The sequence below is a fragment of the Coffea eugenioides genome, chromosome 2 (assembly GCF_003713205.1).
Source record: "Coffea eugenioides isolate CCC68of chromosome 2, Ceug_1.0, whole genome shotgun sequence".
Taxonomy (NCBI): Eukaryota; Viridiplantae; Streptophyta; class Magnoliopsida; order Gentianales; family Rubiaceae; genus Coffea; species Coffea eugenioides.
The window spans coordinates 485486-506074 of record NC_040036.1 but is presented as its reverse complement, the minus strand read 5'-3'; the positions used below and the strand labels follow the sequence as shown (position 1 = coordinate 506074).

At 37.9% G+C, this 20589-nt stretch overlaps 3 protein-coding genes and 1 long non-coding RNA gene across 7 annotated transcripts; 2 read left to right on the top strand and 2 right to left on the bottom strand.

Moving 5' to 3' along the window:
- The first annotated feature begins 1573 nt into the window (after nucleotides 1-1573).
- LOC113759395 lies at nucleotides 1574-4791 on the top strand. Of its 2 annotated transcripts, XM_027301968.1 has the most exons (4): nucleotides 1574-1701; nucleotides 2637-4111; nucleotides 4187-4583; nucleotides 4624-4791. In XM_027301968.1, the coding sequence occupies exon 2, from the start codon at nucleotides 2708-2710 to the stop codon at nucleotides 3143-3145; it is 438 nt and encodes a 145-aa protein (XP_027157769.1). In that variant the 5' UTR covers nucleotides 1574-1701; nucleotides 2637-2707; the 3' UTR covers nucleotides 3146-4111; nucleotides 4187-4583; nucleotides 4624-4791. The 2 variants fall into 2 exon arrangements, with proteins under 2 accessions (XP_027157769.1, XP_027157768.1); XM_027301967.1 differs by having other exon boundaries at nucleotides 4187-4791.
- A 2685-nt stretch (nucleotides 4792-7476) lies between these two features.
- Nucleotides 7477-9419, bottom strand: LOC113763824. Its single transcript, XR_003467400.1, has 5 exons — nucleotides 9238-9419; nucleotides 8669-8744; nucleotides 8207-8238; nucleotides 8091-8119; nucleotides 7477-7534 (listed from the first exon to the last, which is right to left on the bottom strand). It is a non-coding gene; the product is annotated as an uncharacterized LOC113763824 (long non-coding RNA).
- Nucleotides 9420-10734: 1315 nt separating this feature from the next.
- On the top strand, nucleotides 10735-12379 carry LOC113763136 (thaumatin-like protein 1b). 2 transcript variants are annotated; one of them, XM_027306864.1, is made up of 3 exons: nucleotides 10735-11281; nucleotides 11508-11784; nucleotides 12006-12379. In XM_027306864.1, the coding sequence occupies exons 1-3, from the start codon at nucleotides 10798-10800 to the stop codon at nucleotides 12154-12156; spliced, it is 912 nt and encodes a 303-aa protein (XP_027162665.1). In that variant the 5' UTR covers nucleotides 10735-10797; the 3' UTR covers nucleotides 12157-12379. The 2 variants fall into 2 exon arrangements, with proteins under 2 accessions (XP_027162665.1, XP_027162666.1); XM_027306865.1 differs by having other exon boundaries at nucleotides 11977-12098.
- An 826-nt stretch (nucleotides 12380-13205) lies between these two features.
- Nucleotides 13206-17301, bottom strand: LOC113762067 (DNA-binding protein BIN4). Of its 2 annotated transcripts, XM_027305317.1 has the most exons (13): nucleotides 17082-17301; nucleotides 16409-16655; nucleotides 16229-16290; nucleotides 15835-15897; nucleotides 15624-15717; nucleotides 15397-15455; nucleotides 15271-15321; nucleotides 14673-14790; nucleotides 14394-14440; nucleotides 14257-14283; nucleotides 13887-13962; nucleotides 13639-13769; nucleotides 13206-13538 (listed from the first exon to the last, which is right to left on the bottom strand). In XM_027305317.1, exons 1-13 carry the CDS (start codon nucleotides 17136-17138, stop codon nucleotides 13449-13451), a joined length of 1122 nt encoding a protein of 373 aa, XP_027161118.1. In that variant the 5' UTR covers nucleotides 17139-17301; the 3' UTR covers nucleotides 13206-13448. The 2 variants fall into 2 exon arrangements, with proteins under 2 accessions (XP_027161118.1, XP_027161117.1); XM_027305316.1 differs by having other exon boundaries at nucleotides 15624-15897.
- Nucleotides 17302-20589: the final 3288 nt, after the last annotated feature.

Here is a 20589-nt window from a genome sequence, read left to right as displayed (position 1 = left end):
TTTAAGATAAACAGTTTTTTTTCTTTTCATTTTCTTTCTTTCATTTTCTTTTTTCTTTTTTTTTTTCTCTTTCTTTTTTCTTTTCCTTCCTCCCTCCACTGTTTCCTCTCCGGAGACTTCCATGGTAGCAACTTTCTTTCTGTCTTTTTTTTTTCTTTTTTTCTCTTCCATGGCAGCCACCCCTCCCTCTCCCTCTCCCGCCATCTCTCTTCTCCCTTTCCTTCTCTCTCTCCCCCTTCCCCTTCCTTCCCCCGCCACCCCTCTTTTTTTTTTTTTGCTTTTTTTCTCATCCCCTCTCTCTCCCCCGCCACCTCTTAGAATTGGGAGTACAGTATCAAACAAGTTTCTTTAGTTCTTTTCTGCATCTTTTTGGGATCTTCAGAAATGGATCAAATCCAACACAAGTTCATACAAGTTGACGATGGTCTAAAGCTTCACGTAGCTGAGATTGGAAGTGGGCCATCAGTTGTTTTGTTCTTTCACGGATTCCCTGAGATATGGTACTCTTGACGCCACCAAATGATTGCTGTGGCCAAGGCTGGTTACAGAGCCATTGCACCTGATTACAGAGGTTATGGATTATCTGACCCTCCGCCAGAACCCCATCCCCTTTCCCTCGCCCGCCTCTGCAAAAGAAGACCGGCAGCTGAGTTTTGCAGCAACCAAAACAATTTTTTTTTCCAATTTTCCCTCTCCTTCTTCTCCCCTTTTCTTGCCGGCAGATGATGCAGCAACAAGATTTTTTTTTTTTTTTGTAGTTTTCCTTGTCCCCCTCTCCTCCCCTTCCCCCGCTATCCTCATCCTCCCCTGGTGCGATCTGGTCACCTGGTCTCGTGACCAAATCAGCCAGAGGGGAAGGGTGGTGGGGGAGGAGTGGGGGAGAGGGAGAGGGAGAAAATAAAAGACAGAGATTAAAAAAAGAAGACCGGCACCGGAAGAGGTGATTGGCGCTGGAATCGACGGTGGAGATGGTGGCCGACGACGGAGGTGGTGGTGGGTTGGGGTGGGGAGGAAAAGAAGAAAAGGGAAGGGGATTTTTTTGTGTATTATTTGAAAGTTTGTAAGTTAAAAACTTTGATAAGTTTTTTGGAGTTTCTGTAGCAAAAGTTGTTAAAAAATTAGTATTATACAAACTTGCTAAAAACTTGAGATTCCAAACAGGCCCTTAATCTAAGTCTAGGGAGGTCGGTGAGAACTAAACTACCATCGAACCAGACGGATACATTATATACCCATCTAAATTTTTTAAAAAATCACTTAATGTGACAATTGCTTTAAATGATTTATTGGTAGCCACCAGCTTTTGGACCAGTGGTTATATCAACTGTGTTGTATGACGTGAAAAATGATGCGTAGACCGAGTCTACAAAAGCAGTACTCATTTGGATCGGGGAAAAGAATTCCATGCATTTCACAGGAATTTGACCCGCATTTCATTTACATCTTTCTACGTTTTTTCACATTATCTAAATGGTATTTACACATTAGTCCTCCGTTTAAACTTTAAAGTCGCAACGTCAACAAGAGAATCGGATCAAGGGAAGACTTCCCCAGTCCTCCCTTATAAATACCCCCTCCTCCGCTCCCCAATTTCTTGCTACACTCTCGCCTGTTTTGAGAGACTATTAAAAAAAAAAAAAACAATCAAAGACTGGAGAGACGAAGAAGAAGATCTTTCCCTTTTTTGTTTCTGGAGATACTGTAAGTGATTTCCTGCTTTATTGCCTTTCTTGTTTTCTTTCTTTCTACATTTATATGTATCTACAGATTTGTTGCTTTTAGCTGGTCAACTGTTTTTTGGTTTCTAGTATTTAATCTAATTATCTGCTTTTTAGGGCTTTCAAATCTGTATATGGGCGTTGTTTAATCGGTTTCTTTCTTTCTTTCCTTCTTATATGTAGTCCTTTAATCTTGTCTACAGGAGTTGTATTGATGTTGCCATGGATAATTTCAATAAAGATTCTAGCTTTGCAACAAATTACCTTACCAAACTAGTTAGCATACACGTTTATACCCGTGAGCCTGCTAGGCTCATGCCTGCTCTCTCTCTCTCTCTCCTTTTGTCAGATTTGTCGTCCTTTTTGCAGAGAAACTTGAATACCTGACGTGGTATTGAAGTTTTTAAGTTAGGACTTGGGTTTACTTTTTGACTCCCTGCTTCATATAATATGTTCGGCTTTTCTTTACTCCACGTGTAAGACCCTAAAGGATTTGCTCTTCTGTCCCTGTGTATGCCTAAAATCTGCATCTTCACGGTTTTATAATTTCAGTCCTTGAATCCATTTTCAGCTCTTTCCTGGGGTAGTTTGACTACTATACTTGATGCAAGTTCCCAATCTTATATACTCCCCCCTGAAGCGCCTTTCCTCATCTGGGGAATAATGCTTTATTGAGGGGCATTTAACCTCCACTGAATATATTCCATGGCTGGCTGAGAATAAAGCTATGACATGGGCTACTTTCTTCAACCATTTTGTCTCGCATCCTCACATTGTTAGTAGTTAAACTGTTCTACAGAAACTCGTTCTCTAGCATAGATAGTTTGTCTACTCTCTTCCAATCATGGTTACTGCCTTTTCTGAGAAAGGTCCTTCCAACCAAGTTTGACAGTTTCTGGTGTTGTCTTGGGTCTGCAGAGTGTTTGGGACAAAGGCATAAGAAGTTGCACTTCGTAACCCCTGAAAAGTTTTCAGATTTACCCAAGGAAATGGAGGTCTTTGGCCAATGTATGTTAGCCGTTCCTACAAATGTTATTTATCTGTCGAGCATTCTTGGTCAAGATGGCCCAGACAGTGTCCACAAGTGTGACTGGAAATGCGAGAATGAACACATATGTGGGAACATGTATCGCTGCAAACTAACTGGATTGACTCACATTTGCGACAAAAACTGTAACCAGAGAATTCTGTATGATAACCACAGCTCTCTTTGCAGAGTTAGCAGGCAGATTTTCCCTCTAACCCCAGCTGAGGAACAGGCTGTGAAAGGTGTTCGGAGAAAGCTTGATGCTGAGAGTTCTGCACCTGACAGCTGTGCTTTTAAGCGCAGGCGGGATGCACAATTTCAACCCTCCCCGTTTGAGAGATCATTCTCTGCTGTTGGTCCAATCTGCAGTCAAGTTGGAGATGGCATGGATATGAGCTAGAGATTATGACTGATTTGTTCATGTCCCTTGTCTCTTTTCTGTGTTAGTTTTCTTTTTTCTGGGACTAGTATTAATGACAGAACTGATATGAGCACCTAAATGGCAGACTTGACTGTCTTGCCTGTATGTAGGAAGAAACTTATATTCGACTGTCCTTTATTTGAGCGCAACTCTTTCAACACCTTAGTTCCTTTTTAGGAATTTGGGTAATATTTAGTTGAGTTGCACTCTATGCCCAATCAAATTTTGAACCTTGACAGGCTCATGGTTCTAGTAGAAGATATATTACTCTTTGTTTTGGTGGGGCAATAATGCATGTAGCATGTACTACTGCTCCTTTCCAATAGTGCTTCTCCTTTGATTCTATTTTGGATGTGCATTTGTCTGGTTAATGTGGGTTGGGAACGACTATATCTGTTTTCAGAACTGAGGTAGAATGCAGATATTTTAATCTTCTTTTCTCTGTGGATCGGGGATCTATGATGACTTGATGAAAGCAATTGCATATTTGCTCCTTAGTGTCATTTTGCAGGAAGCCAGTACAACTGGAGCATTTTATTTTGCGATCTTTTGAAACTTGCCTATTATAGAATATTTATATTTGACTTTATGGTTATGTCTGCTGTTTGAGGAAGGGGATGAATATGTTTTTCAACATTTATCTTGCACTGTCTTGTGCTTTCCTCTTCTGCTTGTTCTGTGAAGTCATTCCTGAAGTTTTTCTTGTTTTGCAGGGATTGTGGGATGAACAACTCTGGAGAATTCTGAATTAGCTTATTTTGTTGTCATACATTCTTGCTGCATAAGTTTATTGTCAGGGCCTTGAGGTGTTATCTGATTGTGACTTTTGTTCTTTCTGGTGCAGGATAAAACTTTCGTCTGTTGTGCGGCATGTGGCGGTAAAATGATCTCTGTCTTGAGTCTGGAATTCGGTACTTGCTGTCTTGCCACATTAACCAGATCCATGTGAGTGCTTTTAGGTTGTCAAGTGGAGTTTATATGCCTGCTTTTGTACCTTCAATCTTCTGTTCTTCTGTTCAGGATTTCCTTGAAGATATGTTACTGGGCAATATCTGATGACCTTGAACTTCAAGGTCATCTTGATGGCCAATGTTCATTAATCTACTCAATGGTTGAAGCACTTCAAGGCAACTCTACATGTTTAAGAGTGATGAACCTGTTAAAGCTTCAACCTCAATCACCTGAGGCCTTGATGCCATCCTTTTGAATTTTAGCTTGGACTTCAACTGTTTCCCTCTTACTGTAAAGGCTCTGGCAGCATTTTTGGTCCTTCTTGTTGAGTTTTATCAGTCCTGCTTATCTGGAAGTGTGCACGTCTACTACTCTGGAAGCATGCTGAATGAGCTACTGTAGCTCTGGCACTTGAGAGTAAAAAATATTTTGACAGTTTGAACCTGAATCTTGAGGTAGCTTCTAAGTTTCTTATCCCGGTGTAACTAGAATCTGAATATTGGTAGGTTTAGTTTGTAGGATTCTACACGCTTATGGTAACGTGTTTATAATGAGGCCCGTGATCTGCTTGCTTTTTCTTGTTTGTTTAGCTGATCCAGAATGATATTCTTCTTTTTTTAAGGCTGTGTAATAATGGTTATATAACAGTCCTGGATTTACGGAGTGTTGAGATTGTTGATTATGCTTCTAATACGGATTGTCGAAAGTCTGAGGGCCCCAAGGTCGTTCTTGTCTCTTTGTCTGATTTTTGTTTGTTGCGTGCAAGTTTTTTGCTAAGAGCTTGTTGGTAGGTAAAGGTGGTGTTTGCAATTTTGTTCATTTTATTACTCAGAATGGTTACCTGGTATTCTATTTAAGTGCTCATTGGTTATTCCATCAGAGAAGTTTTTATTTGGTAACTTAATTCTGAGTGCTGTCATGGTGGCTCTGGGATGGCGTAATGGAAATTTCTGCTTGTTTTATTGTTATTATTATTTTGGTGGCTTTGGGATGGCGTCAGGAGGGTGTTAAGAATAAACTAATCGGTCAGTTAGAAAACGGGCGTAAAGCAACCCCCTGAATCACACATGAAAACAGCTTCAGTTTGTTCTGATCCCATCTCTTTGCTGCAATGATGCGGCAAGGAAGTTGCGATCAGAGACCAGTGAAGCATGCATGCCTATGAGTAGGAGAATATCTGCTTGTTTAATCATGCAAGTTATACTACATTTGCTTCAACTTGTATTTCAAGAAAGTTGCAGTTGAGGGACTTAGCATTAGACTAGGAGGGGATCGCGCGGTGTTAATTTCATGTTGCCCAGAAAATGCCCAGATTTTTAAGTGGAGATATCATAAATCGTATGCATTGCATTTAAGTTATTTGGTTATAAAATGATTAAGCTTTTAAATAAGCAATGTTGTAAGAAAATGCGAGTAAATAAAGGTTTGCATCTAACATGGTGTCGAGAAAAAGATCGAAAAGAAAATAATTGAGGCAAATAAAATTGAAGCTCATCAGTATGATTTTGCTTCATGTAGAGATTGGGATGAAGTGTTGGGAGAAGTAAATGGGAGATTCAAAAATATTAAACAATGAGTAAACACTATTAATTTTTTCAATTATTCTGTGGAGCATTGATTAGCTGTGGTGGTTTTAAATTTACAACGAGCATTAATTTTGATGTGGTTCAATCGTTTCTATATTGTTTATCCAATTCTTTGCATGTAACATGAAAATCGGAACAACTAACGCAACAACTCTGGTCAGGAGAATGGAAGTGTGATACATGATATGAAGTAGGTGTACACTGAGAATGAAGGGGGTTCATATTTTTGAAAAAGGATCCTCTGTGCAACAATCTATCTTCACAGTCAATGGAAACGTTCCCTAACCGAAGTTTATTGTTGGGAGACTGAAATAACCAGTTGACAAATAGAAAGGTGGAATTCTTGGCGCACTTGAGTTTCATGCCATAACAGGCCATTTATATGAAATTAATTACTAATTAATTACTGATTATGCAGAAAAAGGTAGCAGGAAAATGGTGAAAGCATACAAATTGCCCAATCCTGGCCATCTAACTTGCAAATTGTTGTGATGACAGATGTTGAATTATTTGGCACCTCAGTGTCATTAAGAATACAACACACCGTAACTGGACAAAATTAGAAAGTACATAATAGGTCCAATATACACAATATGATGCATTGAAACAAAAGTTGTTCACTATCTTTACAAACAAAACCTCTTATTTAAAATGTAAAAGGTACATAATGTCTATAATAATATATATCCAAAAATGAGGCTAATAAATAATCACTATAGATCCATGCAGGACAGACATAGAAATAATTCCAATCTTGATTCTAGGGGTGTTTGACACTTCAATCATGATAATGCAAGGGAAACGGTAAGAGTTCTTTCACTCTTCGGGCTTTGACTCATTGCTAAGCAAAACAAGCCAAACAAATCATTAAGCATTCTCTCAAATAATTTACTTAATTTGAACTCAAGCCACACAATCAAATAATAGTAAGTATAAAGATATCTGATTGGGCCTAGAACAACAAAGCCTAAAGAAATGTCAGATGTTTTAAATGAGGTCCTTTAATCTCCATATCTTGACTAATAACCTGCACATAGAACAGCAGAAACATATTCCAAGGAAAGTGAAGAAAATTCTCTTAACAAATTTAGCAAGTCAGCAAAATGTTGAACTCAAAGTCATAGCTCAGGAAATCCTCATCAATCCATTTTAGCTGTGAGGGGTAAAGACAAGTTACATTAAATAGCTATCAATGATACAGTCAACCAAACACAGTAGCTCTAGTATGGTAAAAAAATATTGAAATGGTCAAATAATAGTGAATTTCCCAAAGAATAGGAAACTTAAATGACCAATGCCTATCTTAGCGCCAAGTAACCCAAGGGTCTTTCTTGAAACTCAATCTCTAGCTTTTTCTTAACATTTTAATCATTACAGTAATGACCATAATGATTTTAGTATCAGTATTTCAACTTGCACTTTTTCGCACACCTTTCTTCTTTTCTTTTACATCCCTCCTCATACTGCCAATGCCTCTCATCCTTTTTTCAACAAGTTTATACCTATAAATATTGAAGTTCAAGAAATGAACCCAAAAGGTTAAAGATGAAATATACAAATTAATTACCAAGTAAAACTTACTCTTAATAACAAAAGTGTAATCAATCTATAAAATTAATCAATGAAAAGAAACTAATGATTCGTTATTCAAAAGTCACCTAGTTTAAGATATTCTCGCCTATCAATTAAACAGAAACTCAATTAATTAGAACTTATACTATCATTAAAACCCAAAAAAGGAAAAACAACAATAAAAGGTGAACAAACACCTATTTAAAGGCTATCTTCACCATTTGTTTATTCCTGGACCACAAATAAAGATTGCTTCTTCCTGTAGTGGATACCAGAAAAAGAAGAAAGAAGAAAGAAAAGGTCAGAGATAAAAATCTGATGGGAAAAAATTTATCCCTGAGAAACTGCAATGGCAAAGTACCTTCTGTTGTGTAGACAATCATCTCTCTCATCTTACTCTCAAACATATACTACTTTAGAAATATTGACTTGTCCTAAAAGATGCAGAGATAGAAATTGCATGAAGACCAGGTCCCATATTCAGTGAAAAAACAAGAAAAGAACAAAAGGATTCAACTTTTAACTGAGCAAAAAATGATTCCTGAACCAGCTTAGAGGTTTCTTCGGAAAATCTTTAAACTTCTCTGCAAAAGTGAAAGTGAAAAGTCTTAACCTTGACCCTTTTGTTCCATATTAGTTAATGTTATTTATCATCTAACTTCTGATTTAACAGATGCACTTGATATAATTTTGGCAGATTTCATTTTAACAGGTAAAAGGATTCACTCAAAGCTAGTATTTAAAAGAAGAATATTAAAATCTAAAAAAAAAAAAGGCCCAAAGTACCGTGAAAAAAATAGGAGCAGGAGTTTTACCACAATTTTTTGCCATCCTCCAAAAACCTCTGTCATAAAGGGAAAGAGGGAAAGGTCACAAATTGAAAAGAAAAACAAACCAGAGGAAAAAACTTGTGAGCTAAAAAGTTTCTTACCACAGAGGTTGTTCTTCCTTTTCTTCCTTACTCTGTAAAAATGCAAATTGTAATATGAGAATATAAACGAAGTAAAAAGACAGGAAAAATCACAGATGAATGTGCGCCAAGAAAAGAAGCAATCAGTGTTTCTATAACAGGGGCTCTAGAATGCATAGGTGTTTTAGGAATTAAATGCTTCTAGAATGCTTTAAGAAACCACTATAACTCATACTTTCTGTCAAACGGCACCAGAAAAAATGTTTACAGAGGAAACCATTGATGTTCATGCCTATTTTTTAGCTAAAACCTAATAAATTCATCTTCCTTTCTATAAAAATAATAGTATAATCCAATAAACTAAAAGACAAAATAAAAACTTCAAGTGATTTGAGAGTAGAGACCGAAATTAAAAGGACAAAGTTTTTATCGGCAAAAAATAAATAAACAAATAAATCAATAGATAAATAAAGCAGAACAGACCTTTGGAGGACAGAAATGGATGGAATATATCCACAAGTACTTGCATTTGCATCCCATAAAAGTTTTCATCTTTTTCCTGCAAAGATAATACTATAAAAATTAGGAAATTGGATAAATAAAACATAAGAGACATAAAATAAAATAAAAAATCTTAAGATATAAAGATTAGAAGATCAAAGTTCTTATCGCTAAGAAAATAATTGAGTAACAGAGATATTAAACCAAGCTTTATTAATTATTAAGCAAATAAAGACCATTGGAAGAACAGAGAAAAGTTGAGTAAATCTACAAGTTATTTGTAGCTCATCTCATCTAAAAAGATCAGAAACAAAAGCCAAAAAATTGAAGGTCATCTGTGGCTGTTGTTGACCTTAATTTTTAGAGAAAACAATACGGGGAAAATCGGAGAGGTATGGAAGAAATGTTGGTCCGCTGGTGAGTTTGATAAGAGAAGAAACTAAGTGATAGGGACGGAGAGTGTTTACCAAGCCCTAGTCCCAATCGTACAAAAATCAGAGGAGAAAAAAGATAAGAATTTGATGGTAGTAATCCTCGAGCCACTAACCAACCTTCAATTGATGTGATTTTCTCTGCTACTGCACGTCTTAGATTGGATCCAGTGGATAAAGAACAAACACATATAGAAAAGAGAGTTCGTGTAAATGAAAAATCGGAGGGGTAAACCAAGGGACTAAAACCCAATCAGACGAAAGAGAGAGAGGAGAACAGCGATGAACAAGGGAGAAAGAGAACCCTTCTAAATTGTGATGTATCGAGCCATGCGCTAGTCCCATCCTCGGCAGAATACGTCAGAAAGAAAGAAAACCCTCCAATATTTCTCTAGTTGGGCACGTGATTTTGGCATGAGGAGGACGACCACATTTTAACCAATGACAGCTTGACACATCAGCAGACGACCACTCTTTTGCCAAAACTCATTCGTGCTTTTACTATATAGGTAGATAAATCAGTTGTTAAAACACCAAGGTTCAGCTACAGTAATGGTGGCCGGTTCTAGAGTGCTCTGCTAAACCAGTAATTCATCTTCCGAATCTGTTGAATATGAATTCCGGGACAAGAAATTCACCAAAAATATGGTAAAACAGTCGAGGCATTGATAGAAGTAACAAAGTGGCAGTGGATCTACATATTTTAGGAGGCTCTGTACTAGTTAAATCTCTTGATGAGATTGGATTAATGTACGAGTAAATTTTATATACACTGTCAGTGTATAGCAAATTTTGAATTTGAAATTCAAATTTTACATATGTACCTATATAACAGTGCATATAAGATTAATCCGTAATTATAATAGTTCCATGCGAACCTTCAAAGGAAAATGATAGACGGGTACGGAATCCGATCTTCAATATGAAGTAACGTCGTCACTGTAATTATTTATAATTGGGAACACACCTCCTAGAGTCTGCGAGTATACCTAGAGTTCAAACATATCTCCGTCCCAGATTTAGGAATATATACATATGTATATATATATATATATATATATATATATGTCTTAAGAGCAGCATAAACGCATCTCCAGGATGAAACAAGTACTGATTTGAGTATTATTGGTGACTCTTGGACACGGAAGCCGGAACAGCTACCCAGTACCAAGCTATGGGATTTTGATGAGGATCTAAGATACTACTCTTTATCTTTTAACAATATGATTTCTGACCCGAATCTTGGTTAGCCTTTTCATGTGGTCTTCGCTATGCACAAGAAAATTGATTCTGTTCCAAGATATTTTGAATATATACACACACACACATATATATATATATATATATATATATATATTAGCGTTTCTTCTTTTAATTCTTTGGTGCGACATGATCTCTTAATAAAGTTGCTAAAGAAAGGCAAGGCATTGCTTCTGGATGAGGCCGTCCAAGATAAAAGAAATGCTAAACCCAAAAGTGCCATATTGCGGCGGATGAATTTGCGAAAAGCAGCATCGCAGGCGGGCGTGCGTTCAATCGTTGGTTGGTTATCAAAGATACAAATACTACTACGCATTCTGGTCAGCCTCATTCTCTCCTACTCGGTCTTACACAACCCTCCCCCTCCATTAATCCTTTGGTTCAGGACTAAGAAGTAAGACTTGGACGGTTCCTTTGCTAATGGCGATGAAACCTTCCGTGTTACCGTTATTGCTGCTGGTGGTCTCTTTCTTGTCTAGCTCTTTTGCCAGCACATTTACCGTAGCAAACTACTGCCCCTTCACTATATGGCCCGGTACATTAGCCGGTTCAGGGACGCCGCAGCTCCCAACCACCGGATTCCAATTGCAATCGGGGCAAAGCCTGAGAATCCCAGCTGTCCCGGGGTGGTCAGGTCGCATTTGGGGAAGAACTGGGTGCACATTCGACGCATCGGGCGTGGGGTCCTGTCAAACAGGGGACTGCGGGGGAAGGCTGGAATGCGACGGCATGGGCGCAACGCCTCCTGCCTCGCTCTTCGAGATAACCCTCGGCGCTGGAGATGACAAGGATTTCTACGACGTCAGCATCGTCGACGGCTACAACCTGCCGCTCATTGCGGTGCCGCAAGGAGTACTTAATGGAAAATGCAACGCCACTGGCTGTGTTTCCAACATCAATATGGGTTTGTTTTGTTTTTACTTAATTTCTTCTTTTTATATATATATATATATGTTAAAAAAGAAGAAGAAGAAGAAGAAGTTTGGCAAATATTTCCAGTTGGACTAGTAGTGGCAGACATCATCACACTTGATGCATTAGATTAGAGTTGCAAGGGGTTTGGCATCCCATCGAGGTGAGAAAAATCACCGTCTCCCGGACATTAATCCCCGCATTCGATTCTGTCTCAGGTTGCCCTAAAGAACTTCAGGTGGTTGGTGGGGAAGACGGGGAAGGGAACGGGAGCGGGGACGTTGTTGCCTGCAAAAGTGCATGCGGGGCATTTGGATCAGACCAATACTGCTGCAGTGGAGAATTTGCGAACCCATCGACATGCCGTCCATCATTCTATTCCACCATTTTCAAGAGAGCTTGTCCAAGCGCTTACAGCTACGCCTTTGACGATGCCACCAGCACTTTTACATGCAAGGCTTACGATTATGCCATAATCTTTTGTCCCGTGAACGGGTACATACACACACACACACATATATACATATATATATATATATCGTCAATTTTCTTTTTCTTTTTGTTTGTCTCTTTTTTCCTCTAGGATTATGTAGCTAGCGAGATAGAAAGCAAGAATTTGCTCCTGGAGCAGCTGCTGCATTGTGACAACTTTTTTTTCTTCTGTTTTTGTTGTCGGTTCTGCTCCAGTAAAAGGCGTTGATTTGTGACAAATGTAGGACGAAGCAACCAAGTATCGGTGCATTAACATCTCCACCCATTCAAAGGAGCCGAAACGGGAGGGTCGTAGGGATGGTAGCATCTTCGTCAACTGTCCTCAGAAGACCCTTCTCTGCGCTGTTCCTTCTCATCATCACCTGGTATGTCTAGACATCCAACGCCAACGACCCCATTCATCCGACCAGGCTACATACATATACCAAAGATTCACAGAAAATCTTTAGTGTAAATTCATCCTTGTTTGTGATTGAATTTGTTAGTTAATACTCTCGTAGGTTTATGCTATACTCTTCTAGAATAGAATATGTTGTACCATGTACGATTTTTACGCTATTCTTGTGGGTGGTGCTGTACCATGTCCATGTATGATGGAACAGATGGGGTTTAATACCATATAGTTGTTACACTAGGTTAAAAAGAGTTCCATACAAATGAGAGAGTAGTGACATTAACATTTACCAAAAAAAAAAAACAAAGAAATTAAATTTAATGCCATTCTCAAAGTCCCAATTAAGTGCTACAAGTTTAAAAAAAAAAAAATTTTATTTAACACCCTTCAAAGTCGGAAATCTATTCGGAATAAGTCCTTCCGTCTAACCCTGTTAAAGCAATAACGGTATTTAACTATAGAAGAAGAAGCAATAAATGAATTTAAGCAATAACGGTATTTTTTTTTTTACACTAATAGTTATGAATGTATGCCATTTGCATATAAATTGAATTTTAAATTTGAAATTAGATTATGTGACATATATCTAATACTACCCGTGTGTACACACTGATAGGGAATAAAAAAATTACCCAAAAAATTATCCAGCGTAAATTTCCCTTGTTAGCCTTGTGGTGGTAAAAAGCAGACCGGGTATTATTGAAAGGGACTTAAAAAATGGAAAAAAGAAAAAGAGAAAGAACTTAAAAATCATTGAAAATGATGTAGACAGTTGGATTTTGAATTTCTTGTTGCACTCTCCTTAACACCTTCTATAAAAGCTAAAACACGCCATTTTTTATTTTTATTTTTTAAAGAGGAAATGAAACGTGCCATTCATTTAAAATAAAAGTAGAATACTGTCTATAAAATATTAAATGCAAGAACGCAGGTCACCTTTATAAAAATGTGTAACAAGGAAGGGAATGCATTAGCAGTTTGTGTGACAGGAAACCCAAAGCCAAGCAGAAGTTGCCCAAACATGTAATAGTTTCCGGCTTTCGTCTTAAGAAGACGATAATCCACCAATATGTTTTGTTATCTGATGAAGTACTGATGCAGTTTGTTTATAACTTTTAATCAACTGCTGATTATTCTTCTTCCCTTGCAAGATTAAGGGTAGAGTACAGTGAGCTTAATCCGTTTCCTTTAAATCTCAGAATTGAATCACTTGCTACCCCTAAAATTATCCTCACATGTCCGCAGATATTATACATTAACACATGAAGTGCTCTCATTTCTTGGTCCTGCTTTTCCTTGGAGCTTGAGCTTTCCTTTTCACTTTCTTTCCTCCGCCGGTCTTGCTCTGCTTTTGCAGTGCTCCCTACAGCCGAACAATCATCAATCAGCAACCTTTGGTCCCAACTCGAGATCAAAGAGCAATCTGACTATCAAAATATAAAAAAACGGATGAAATAACATACCGACACTTTCTCAGCTTTCTGTCTGATTTTCCCTTTGCACTGTTCCATGGCACCCTCACCTTGATTGTTTAGAGCTTTAGGCAAATTATCCACCTCCTCTTCTGAATCAAATGAGAATCCATCCAGAGTACCTACACATGCAAAATAAACTAATTCAAAATTTAAGCGCATCGAGATCGTTCTGATTGAAGAAACTGATAAACGTCGTAAACACAAGAACACCATCAGAGACCTTAGAAGGGGCTAACCTTCGACCATGGTTTCTGCCTCGTAAAAGTTGGCTTGTGGTTTTAGCTGGATAAAGTCATTCATGATAGCCTCTATCTAAACAAGAAAAGGTGCGAAAACAAGTTATCAGTTTATCTGAACCAAAAACATCTCATTCCAAGTGCTTCACACGAGTAAATCTAACGAGATGCCAGAAAAAAAAAAATCGAGGATAAAGAGTACTGTGCACAACTAGATAGAGTATCTTGCTACTTCATTTAACGTGTTCTCTAGCATGTCCATGCTGTCTTATTAATATGTTGTTTCTGGGTAGCGGTTAGGTGAGGGCATGGTACATGAATGAGTAAATGTAAAACGAGAAGAAAAGACAGAAGTATAAAATGGACTTACCTTGGCTTCTGATTGACCAAAGCTGACCTGAAAATTCCGGAGTTTTATTTAGTTTTATTCCTCCCATTTATGTATGTGTGTGTGTGTGTGAGAGAGAGAGAGACAGAGAGAGAGAGGTTTGGACAAAAAACATTTACCACACAAAATGTTCTGGAAGGAAGGATATTTGTTCTGTATATGGTTCCTAAAAAACAGATGCATCAAAATGAAGAAATCAAATGAGCAAAGGAGCCTATAGAACCTTTAGGACAAAGCTGGTAAAGTAGCACCAGAAGAAATGAAATAATATTAGAATAAAAAGTTCAAAATGTATTAAGTACATATAGGCTGCGAATAAAACTAAAAATACAATAGATAACTCAAAAGGTCACTAATTCAAATTTCATGACTAATGGAAAATAGAGAACTATACATGCCTTTCAAATCCAATAATATCTCATGATTTCCAGATGAGTCATCTGAGATAACCACACGGCCAACAGCACCCACATCACCACTTAAATCAATTGAATCACCTTCACACTCCACAAGTGCCTGCCAAGAAATTAGAATAAATTTAACAGCTGTAGATAAACCATCACAAGTTTAGGCCTATAGAACTAATGCCTGTGGTCAAAATTAACAACTTAAAAGGTGTCAATAACCATAAATAAGCAAACTACTGGTACCAGACTTACTCCAAAAAAATGACAGTGACAATAACCACAATGCATGGGCAGAATTCCTCCCCCCCCCCCCCCCTTCAAAAAAAAAAAAAAAGAGTACAAAGCAACTTTCAGTCGTCACATCTTTGCTTGACAGACAGGACTCATGCAGTCTGGCTCTTCAAATGTTCTTCATCACAGCCAAAAAGTTTCTTCATTGTTGAAAGAGGAGAAAAAAGGAGTGCAGCACATACAGGGGCATAATTTTCACTACTCATGTAAATTGAAATCCACAAATAATCTCTAAGATGAAAAATAAAAAACACCAAGTGACACTGCATTCGTAAATGTAGACATTATGCTGGCTAACCTTTGAGTGTTGTACTTTCTCGGTGAGCACCAAAGGCAACCTGGAGGAGGCCTGCAGATGTAATTTCCAACAATAATTCACTAACTCAGCATAATAAATAATTTAATAAGAACCCAAGTTTCTCACATGAAGCCCACTACACTTCTCAGACAAATTTTCCTCAATGTCCAGGTCTCCAACAGTTTCTGTAACAACCAGATCATAAAAATGTAAATTTTGGGCAACATATATGAACAAAGATGTACATTTACGGTAGGAGGAGCATTCTTATTAAAGTTGCTTGCCCAACATCCTTGACTCACAAAGATATTAAACGACGAGAAAACATAAGAACCAGAACACATTTTCCTTACCTCTGTTCTTGAGCAAATGTACTTTTTCTGGTGTAGAAGGTTTATCACCTTCGCATTTCAGCTTCTTGTTTAGTGTTTTTGTAATTAAAGCATCCTGTGATGAAGATTCTCCATCATCACAAGGAATTGCAACCTCAAATATTTCCTTTTGTTTGTATTCAGTTTTATCACTCCCATCAATCTTCTTATCAAAGAGAACATCTCTACTTACAGGCTTGGAGTCAGGCAAAGAATCAGAATCTGAAGACAATGTCCAAACTGAATCATTTGGTTCCTGTTCAATCAATGACAATCTCCAATGTAATGATCATAAAGACGAAGAAGATAGGAAGTCGCCTAAAATAGATTTTCCTTTACTAACTCAGGAACAAGACATCACAATTGTCGAAATTAAAGATATCAAAACCTTTAAAATGTCTAAATCTCCAGATAGCCTATAAACAGCCCATTCACAGATGCTCAGATAGCAATGCATCAGTAAAATCGAATGCTAATCATGTAAGAATCAAATAAACCCAGTGAAAGCACAGGCATAACAAATAACGAATCAAAGATTACATGGAGCACTATAATGGATGAATCTAGTTTTAGAGAAAAATTCTTACACTAGGTGCAATAGGCATTTCTGATGCTCTTGTTTCAGCTGCTCGCTTTTCTGCCCTTCTTTCTGTAATATCGCCAACATTAGAGAGAGTCTGAGCAATCCCCTTCTCTTAGGTTTTGAAGAATAAAACTTTCAGTGTTGAGCAATTAAAGAAAGAAAATCAACGTGATAGAAGGACCACCTCCTCCTCTTGCACAATGATCTTCCCTTTCTTTTTTTCTCTTCCTCCGTGGTGTTTGCAGCTCAGCTTTCTGGTTTTTACCTGGAGCACTGGTTTTTAAAGTCTTCTGATCAGCTTGAGAATGTCCTGCAACCTGACCATCTGACCTTTCTTTCTGAAACAACTTGTTGAGGTCGACTTCATCCTCATCATCACTTAGAGGGGACACAGACCCCGATGATATGGTCAGAGCCGACTGAGTTGGTGCCTAATTCAACAAATTAAGTTCTCAATGTCATTAGCGTGGCGCGATAAACACAGAAGCCACACAGCCTGATTTCTTTATTTATTTCTTCTTCTTTTTTATTGCTCAAAATTAAACTAATGGCAACATGTTTCAGAAGCAACTGATATATGAAATTTGAACCCTATAATTGACTTGGGGCTAGTTCAACTATCCAGGCATTTAACATACTTTTGACTCAAAATAACGAAATAGAAACTCGTAAATTAAATTTGATTGCAATGACGGATGACCTAAAAAAATTGATGAAGGTGCAAGAAGGATAGAGGCTAACCAACTATTTCTGCTCCTTGGGTCAGAGCTCGTTTCAACAAATCCAATATTTCCATAAGGGAAAAAAAAAAGGGTAATTAAAAGAATTCGAGAGAGAAAACAGAAGCCGTTACGTACCTGAAAAGAACGGAGCCAGTCTGGAGAATCTTCCCTGGAGCTTCTACTGCTACTCATGTTCAGATTTGCCCTAACAGCAACAATAATACAGCAAGACCACAAGTGTATTCTAAAACCCTAATCAATGTTGAGGTTTGTGTGAGAAAGAGATCCCGGACATGGCCGCCTCTTGGGCGGCTGCGGAGTGAGGTTTTTCCCTCCAACTTTTACAAATTTAACCCTCCCGCCTCGCCAATTACAACTGTTTTCCTATCAAACAAAACCGATCTTAAAAGACTAATTAGCTTTTTGGAAAATGAAATTTCAAACACTATTCCATATTTTGGGGCCTGTTTGGCACCCTAATTTTTTACCAAGTTTTTTAGCTATTAATTTTTTAACAACTTTTGCTACAGAAACCCCAAAAAACTTTCCAAAATTTTTTACCTACACACTTCAAAAATCTATACACAAAAAATTTTCCAAAAACTTTTCTTCCTCCCTCACCCAACCCATCACACCAGCCACCACCTCTCTCGGAGCCGGTCACCTATTCTGGTGCCGATAACCTCAAAAAAAATTTTTGAATCCCTCACCCTCACCCCCTCTCCCTCCCCCGCCACCCTCCCCCTCCCCCTCCCCTTTTGCGGCCTGATCCCAGATCGCAGAGCAGAGAGGGGGAGGGTGGCGGAGGAGGGAGAGGGGAAGAGAGGAGGGGAGGGAGGGAGAGAAAAAGCAAAAAAGAAAAAAAAATTATGCACAGCTGCCTGTCTTCCTCGGGCGTCGGAGTGCGAGGAGGAGGGGAGAGGAAAGGGGGAGAGTGGGCAGAGGGGTGGCGGGGAGGAAAGAGAGGGGTGGCGGGAGAGAGGGGAGAGGAAAGGAATTGTGGAAAAGTTTGGGGGTGGCGGGGGAGGGAGAGGAGAAAAGCAAAAAAAAAAAAAAAAAAGAACAGAGGTGATGCTGGCGGAGGTGCTGGAGGTGGGAGACAGAGGAGAGGTAACGGGGAAGGGGAGGGGGAAGGAAGAAGAAGAAGAAGAGGAGAGGAAAGAAAATAAAAAGGAAAGAAAGAAAAAGAAAAAGAAAGAGAAAGAGAAAAAAGAAAGAAAAAGATAAAAAGAAAAGGAAAAAAAAGTTTTTCACCTTACAAAATTTTTCACATTCAAAAAACTTCTACAAAAAAGTTTTTCACCTTACAAAAACTTCTACAAAATTTTTTCAAAAACTTCTACAGTGCACTACAGTAAAATTTTAGACAAACTCTCAAAAAACTCAGGTTCCAAACAGGCCCTTAGTTTCCCCTCGTTTGGAAAGTTAATAGACTAGTTAGATTTGTTTGGACAGTAGATTATTTGGCCAAATATATTTGCTAATATCACCATTACAATTTCCAATACAACTTTTTATCTTCCTAATTACCTTTTTATCTCACATACATAACATCACAAAAAGTGCTACAGTAATTATTCCAAATAATATTTCAAATAATACCCTATCCAAACAAACCCTCGAGCCATGATTTTAATTGTACTGATTAGCTTTGTAAAATTTTTATTGCACATTCATTTTGAAAGGCTATGTAGTCCACGGCATACACTTGTTGCATTTTTTGCATTAAAGTATTTGGATAAGTATTATTTGAAATATTTTTAAAATAATTATTATAGCACTTTTGTGATATAATATAATTGAAAATATAAAGAAACTAATTAAAAAATATATTTATGATACAAGTAAAATATTATTTAACAAAATTGAGCTATCGAAACATAGGGTCTGTTTGGAACTTGAGTTTTTACTCAAGTTTGTCTTATACTTGTTTTATAACAACTTTAACTACAGTAACCTAAAAAAATTTCTCAATGTTTTTTATTTACACACTTCAAAATACCCAAAACACAAAAAAAAAAAATTTCCTTTCCCTTTTCTTCTTCTTCCTCCCCCACCCCAACCCACCACCTCTGTCGCCGGCTACCACCTTCGGTGTCGTTTCCGGCGCCGATCATTTCTTCCGGTGGGTCTTTTTTTTTTTTTCCTTTCTCCCTCTCCCCCTCTTCCTCCCCGCCATCATCCCCCTTTGCCCGATTTGTTCCTTCCCTTTGTTTTTTCTCCCTCTCCCTCTCCCCTACCACCCTTCCCATTTCCCCTATTTCCCTTGGGCGAAACTGCCAATGAAGTAGCAAAAGAAATTTTTTTTTGCATTTTTTCCCTCCCCATCTCCTGCCCGCCACTCCTCTTCTCCCTCTCCCTCTCCCCCTTTCCCACTCCTCCCCCACCACCCTTCCCTTTTCTCTCAGGTCGATCTGGAAAAAAAAAGAAAATGAGCAAAAATAAAATGGCGGCAATAGCTAATTGGCTCAGGTGATTCTTGTTGTTGTTGCAGGCGTAGGGTAGGACCCTCATTCAACCAGATTTTCGCAGCTTTTTTTTGGCTTCTTTTGACACCTGCTTTTTGCCCCGAATGGATAAGTAGTGGGTTCGTAACCTGCTATTGCTATATAATTGGAAAAAACGAAGCTTGGAAAGTGTTGGGGGATTAGCGATGCACGTAATCCTCTCCAAATTGGCACCAAACGACGCCGCATCAGTGGCGTGCGTGAGACGACAGTTTTACAAAGTGGGCTTCGGACGACGATTCCCTTTGGTCCAAAATTTGTTCCGATGACATTCAGCCCAATTTGCCACTTGACCCCATCGGCAACCCCACTGCTACCTTCAAGGTCCAAATTTTTCCAGGAGAGGGAATAGGGGAGGGAAGGGGAAGGGGAAGGGAGGAAAGAAAAGAAAAAAGAAAAAAAAATTATCTTACAAGTTTTTTTACAACTTCTACAGTAATCTACAGTAAAATTTTAGACAAACTTCAAAAAACTCAGGTTCCAAACGGAGCCATAGTTGCATGCCTTGTTGCCCCAGTTTTTATTTTTCAGACATGGTTTTGGTTAGATTTTAACGTATGGTGAGTCATGTTTATTATAGGAAAAATCGTTTAAAACGTCCATCACATTTTGTAAAATAACTTTTTTCGTCTCTTATTTTTAAAAATATAATTTTACGTCCCTTACAAATTCACATTGGTCAAATTTGGTCCCTACTTAGGTTTCCGATTATTTTTTATCAGAATTCACCACATGCTTTGCACGTGATCATATTTTAAGGGAAAATTTGTCAAATCAAATTTTATATAATTCGATTCATAATCCCTCACATTTCATCAAATAAAATTTTTCGTCCTTCACATTTTTCAAAATGAATTTTTTCATCTTTTATTAATCACGTGTGTGAATAATTTTTTTTAAATTCATGTATATATTTATTTGATTTCACCTAAACAGTACGAATAGCATGTGAAATCAAATAGAGATATATTACACACTATTCGTATTGTTCAAGTGAAATCAAATAGATATATACATGAGTTTAAAAAAATTGTTAGTTTTTCACTTATATTCATTTTCTTTCACTCGAAAATTGGAAATAAAGAAGACATTTAATCATAAATAATATCGAGTGTTTATATCGAATTAAATTTAGA

Coding starts and splice junctions, on each gene's coding strand:
- LOC113759395 (XM_027301968.1), top strand. CDS start 2,708: ATGGAGGTCTTTGGCCAATGTATGTTAGCCGTTCCTACAAATGTTATT.
- LOC113763136 (XM_027306864.1), top strand. CDS start 10,798: ATGGCGATGAAACCTTCCGTGTTACCGTTATTGCTGCTGGTGGTCTCT. Junction 11,282..11,507: donor TGTTTCCAACATCAATATGG/GTTTGTTTTGTT, acceptor ATTCTGTCTCAG/GTTGCCCTAAAGAACTTCAG. Junction 11,785..12,005: donor ATCTTTTGTCCCGTGAACGG/GTACATACACAC, acceptor TGACAAATGTAG/GACGAAGCAACCAAGTATCG.
- LOC113762067 (XM_027305316.1), bottom strand. CDS start 17,138: ATGAGTAGCAGTAGAAGCTCCAGGGAAGATTCTCCAGACTGGCTCCGT. Junction 14,441..14,672: donor GATATTATTGGATTTGAAAG/GCATGTATAGTT, acceptor TCTGTTTTTTAG/GAACCATATACAGAACAAAT. Junction 13,539..13,638: donor AGAAAGCTGAGAAAGTGTCG/GTATGTTATTTC, acceptor GTTCGGCTGTAG/GGAGCACTGCAAAAGCAGAG.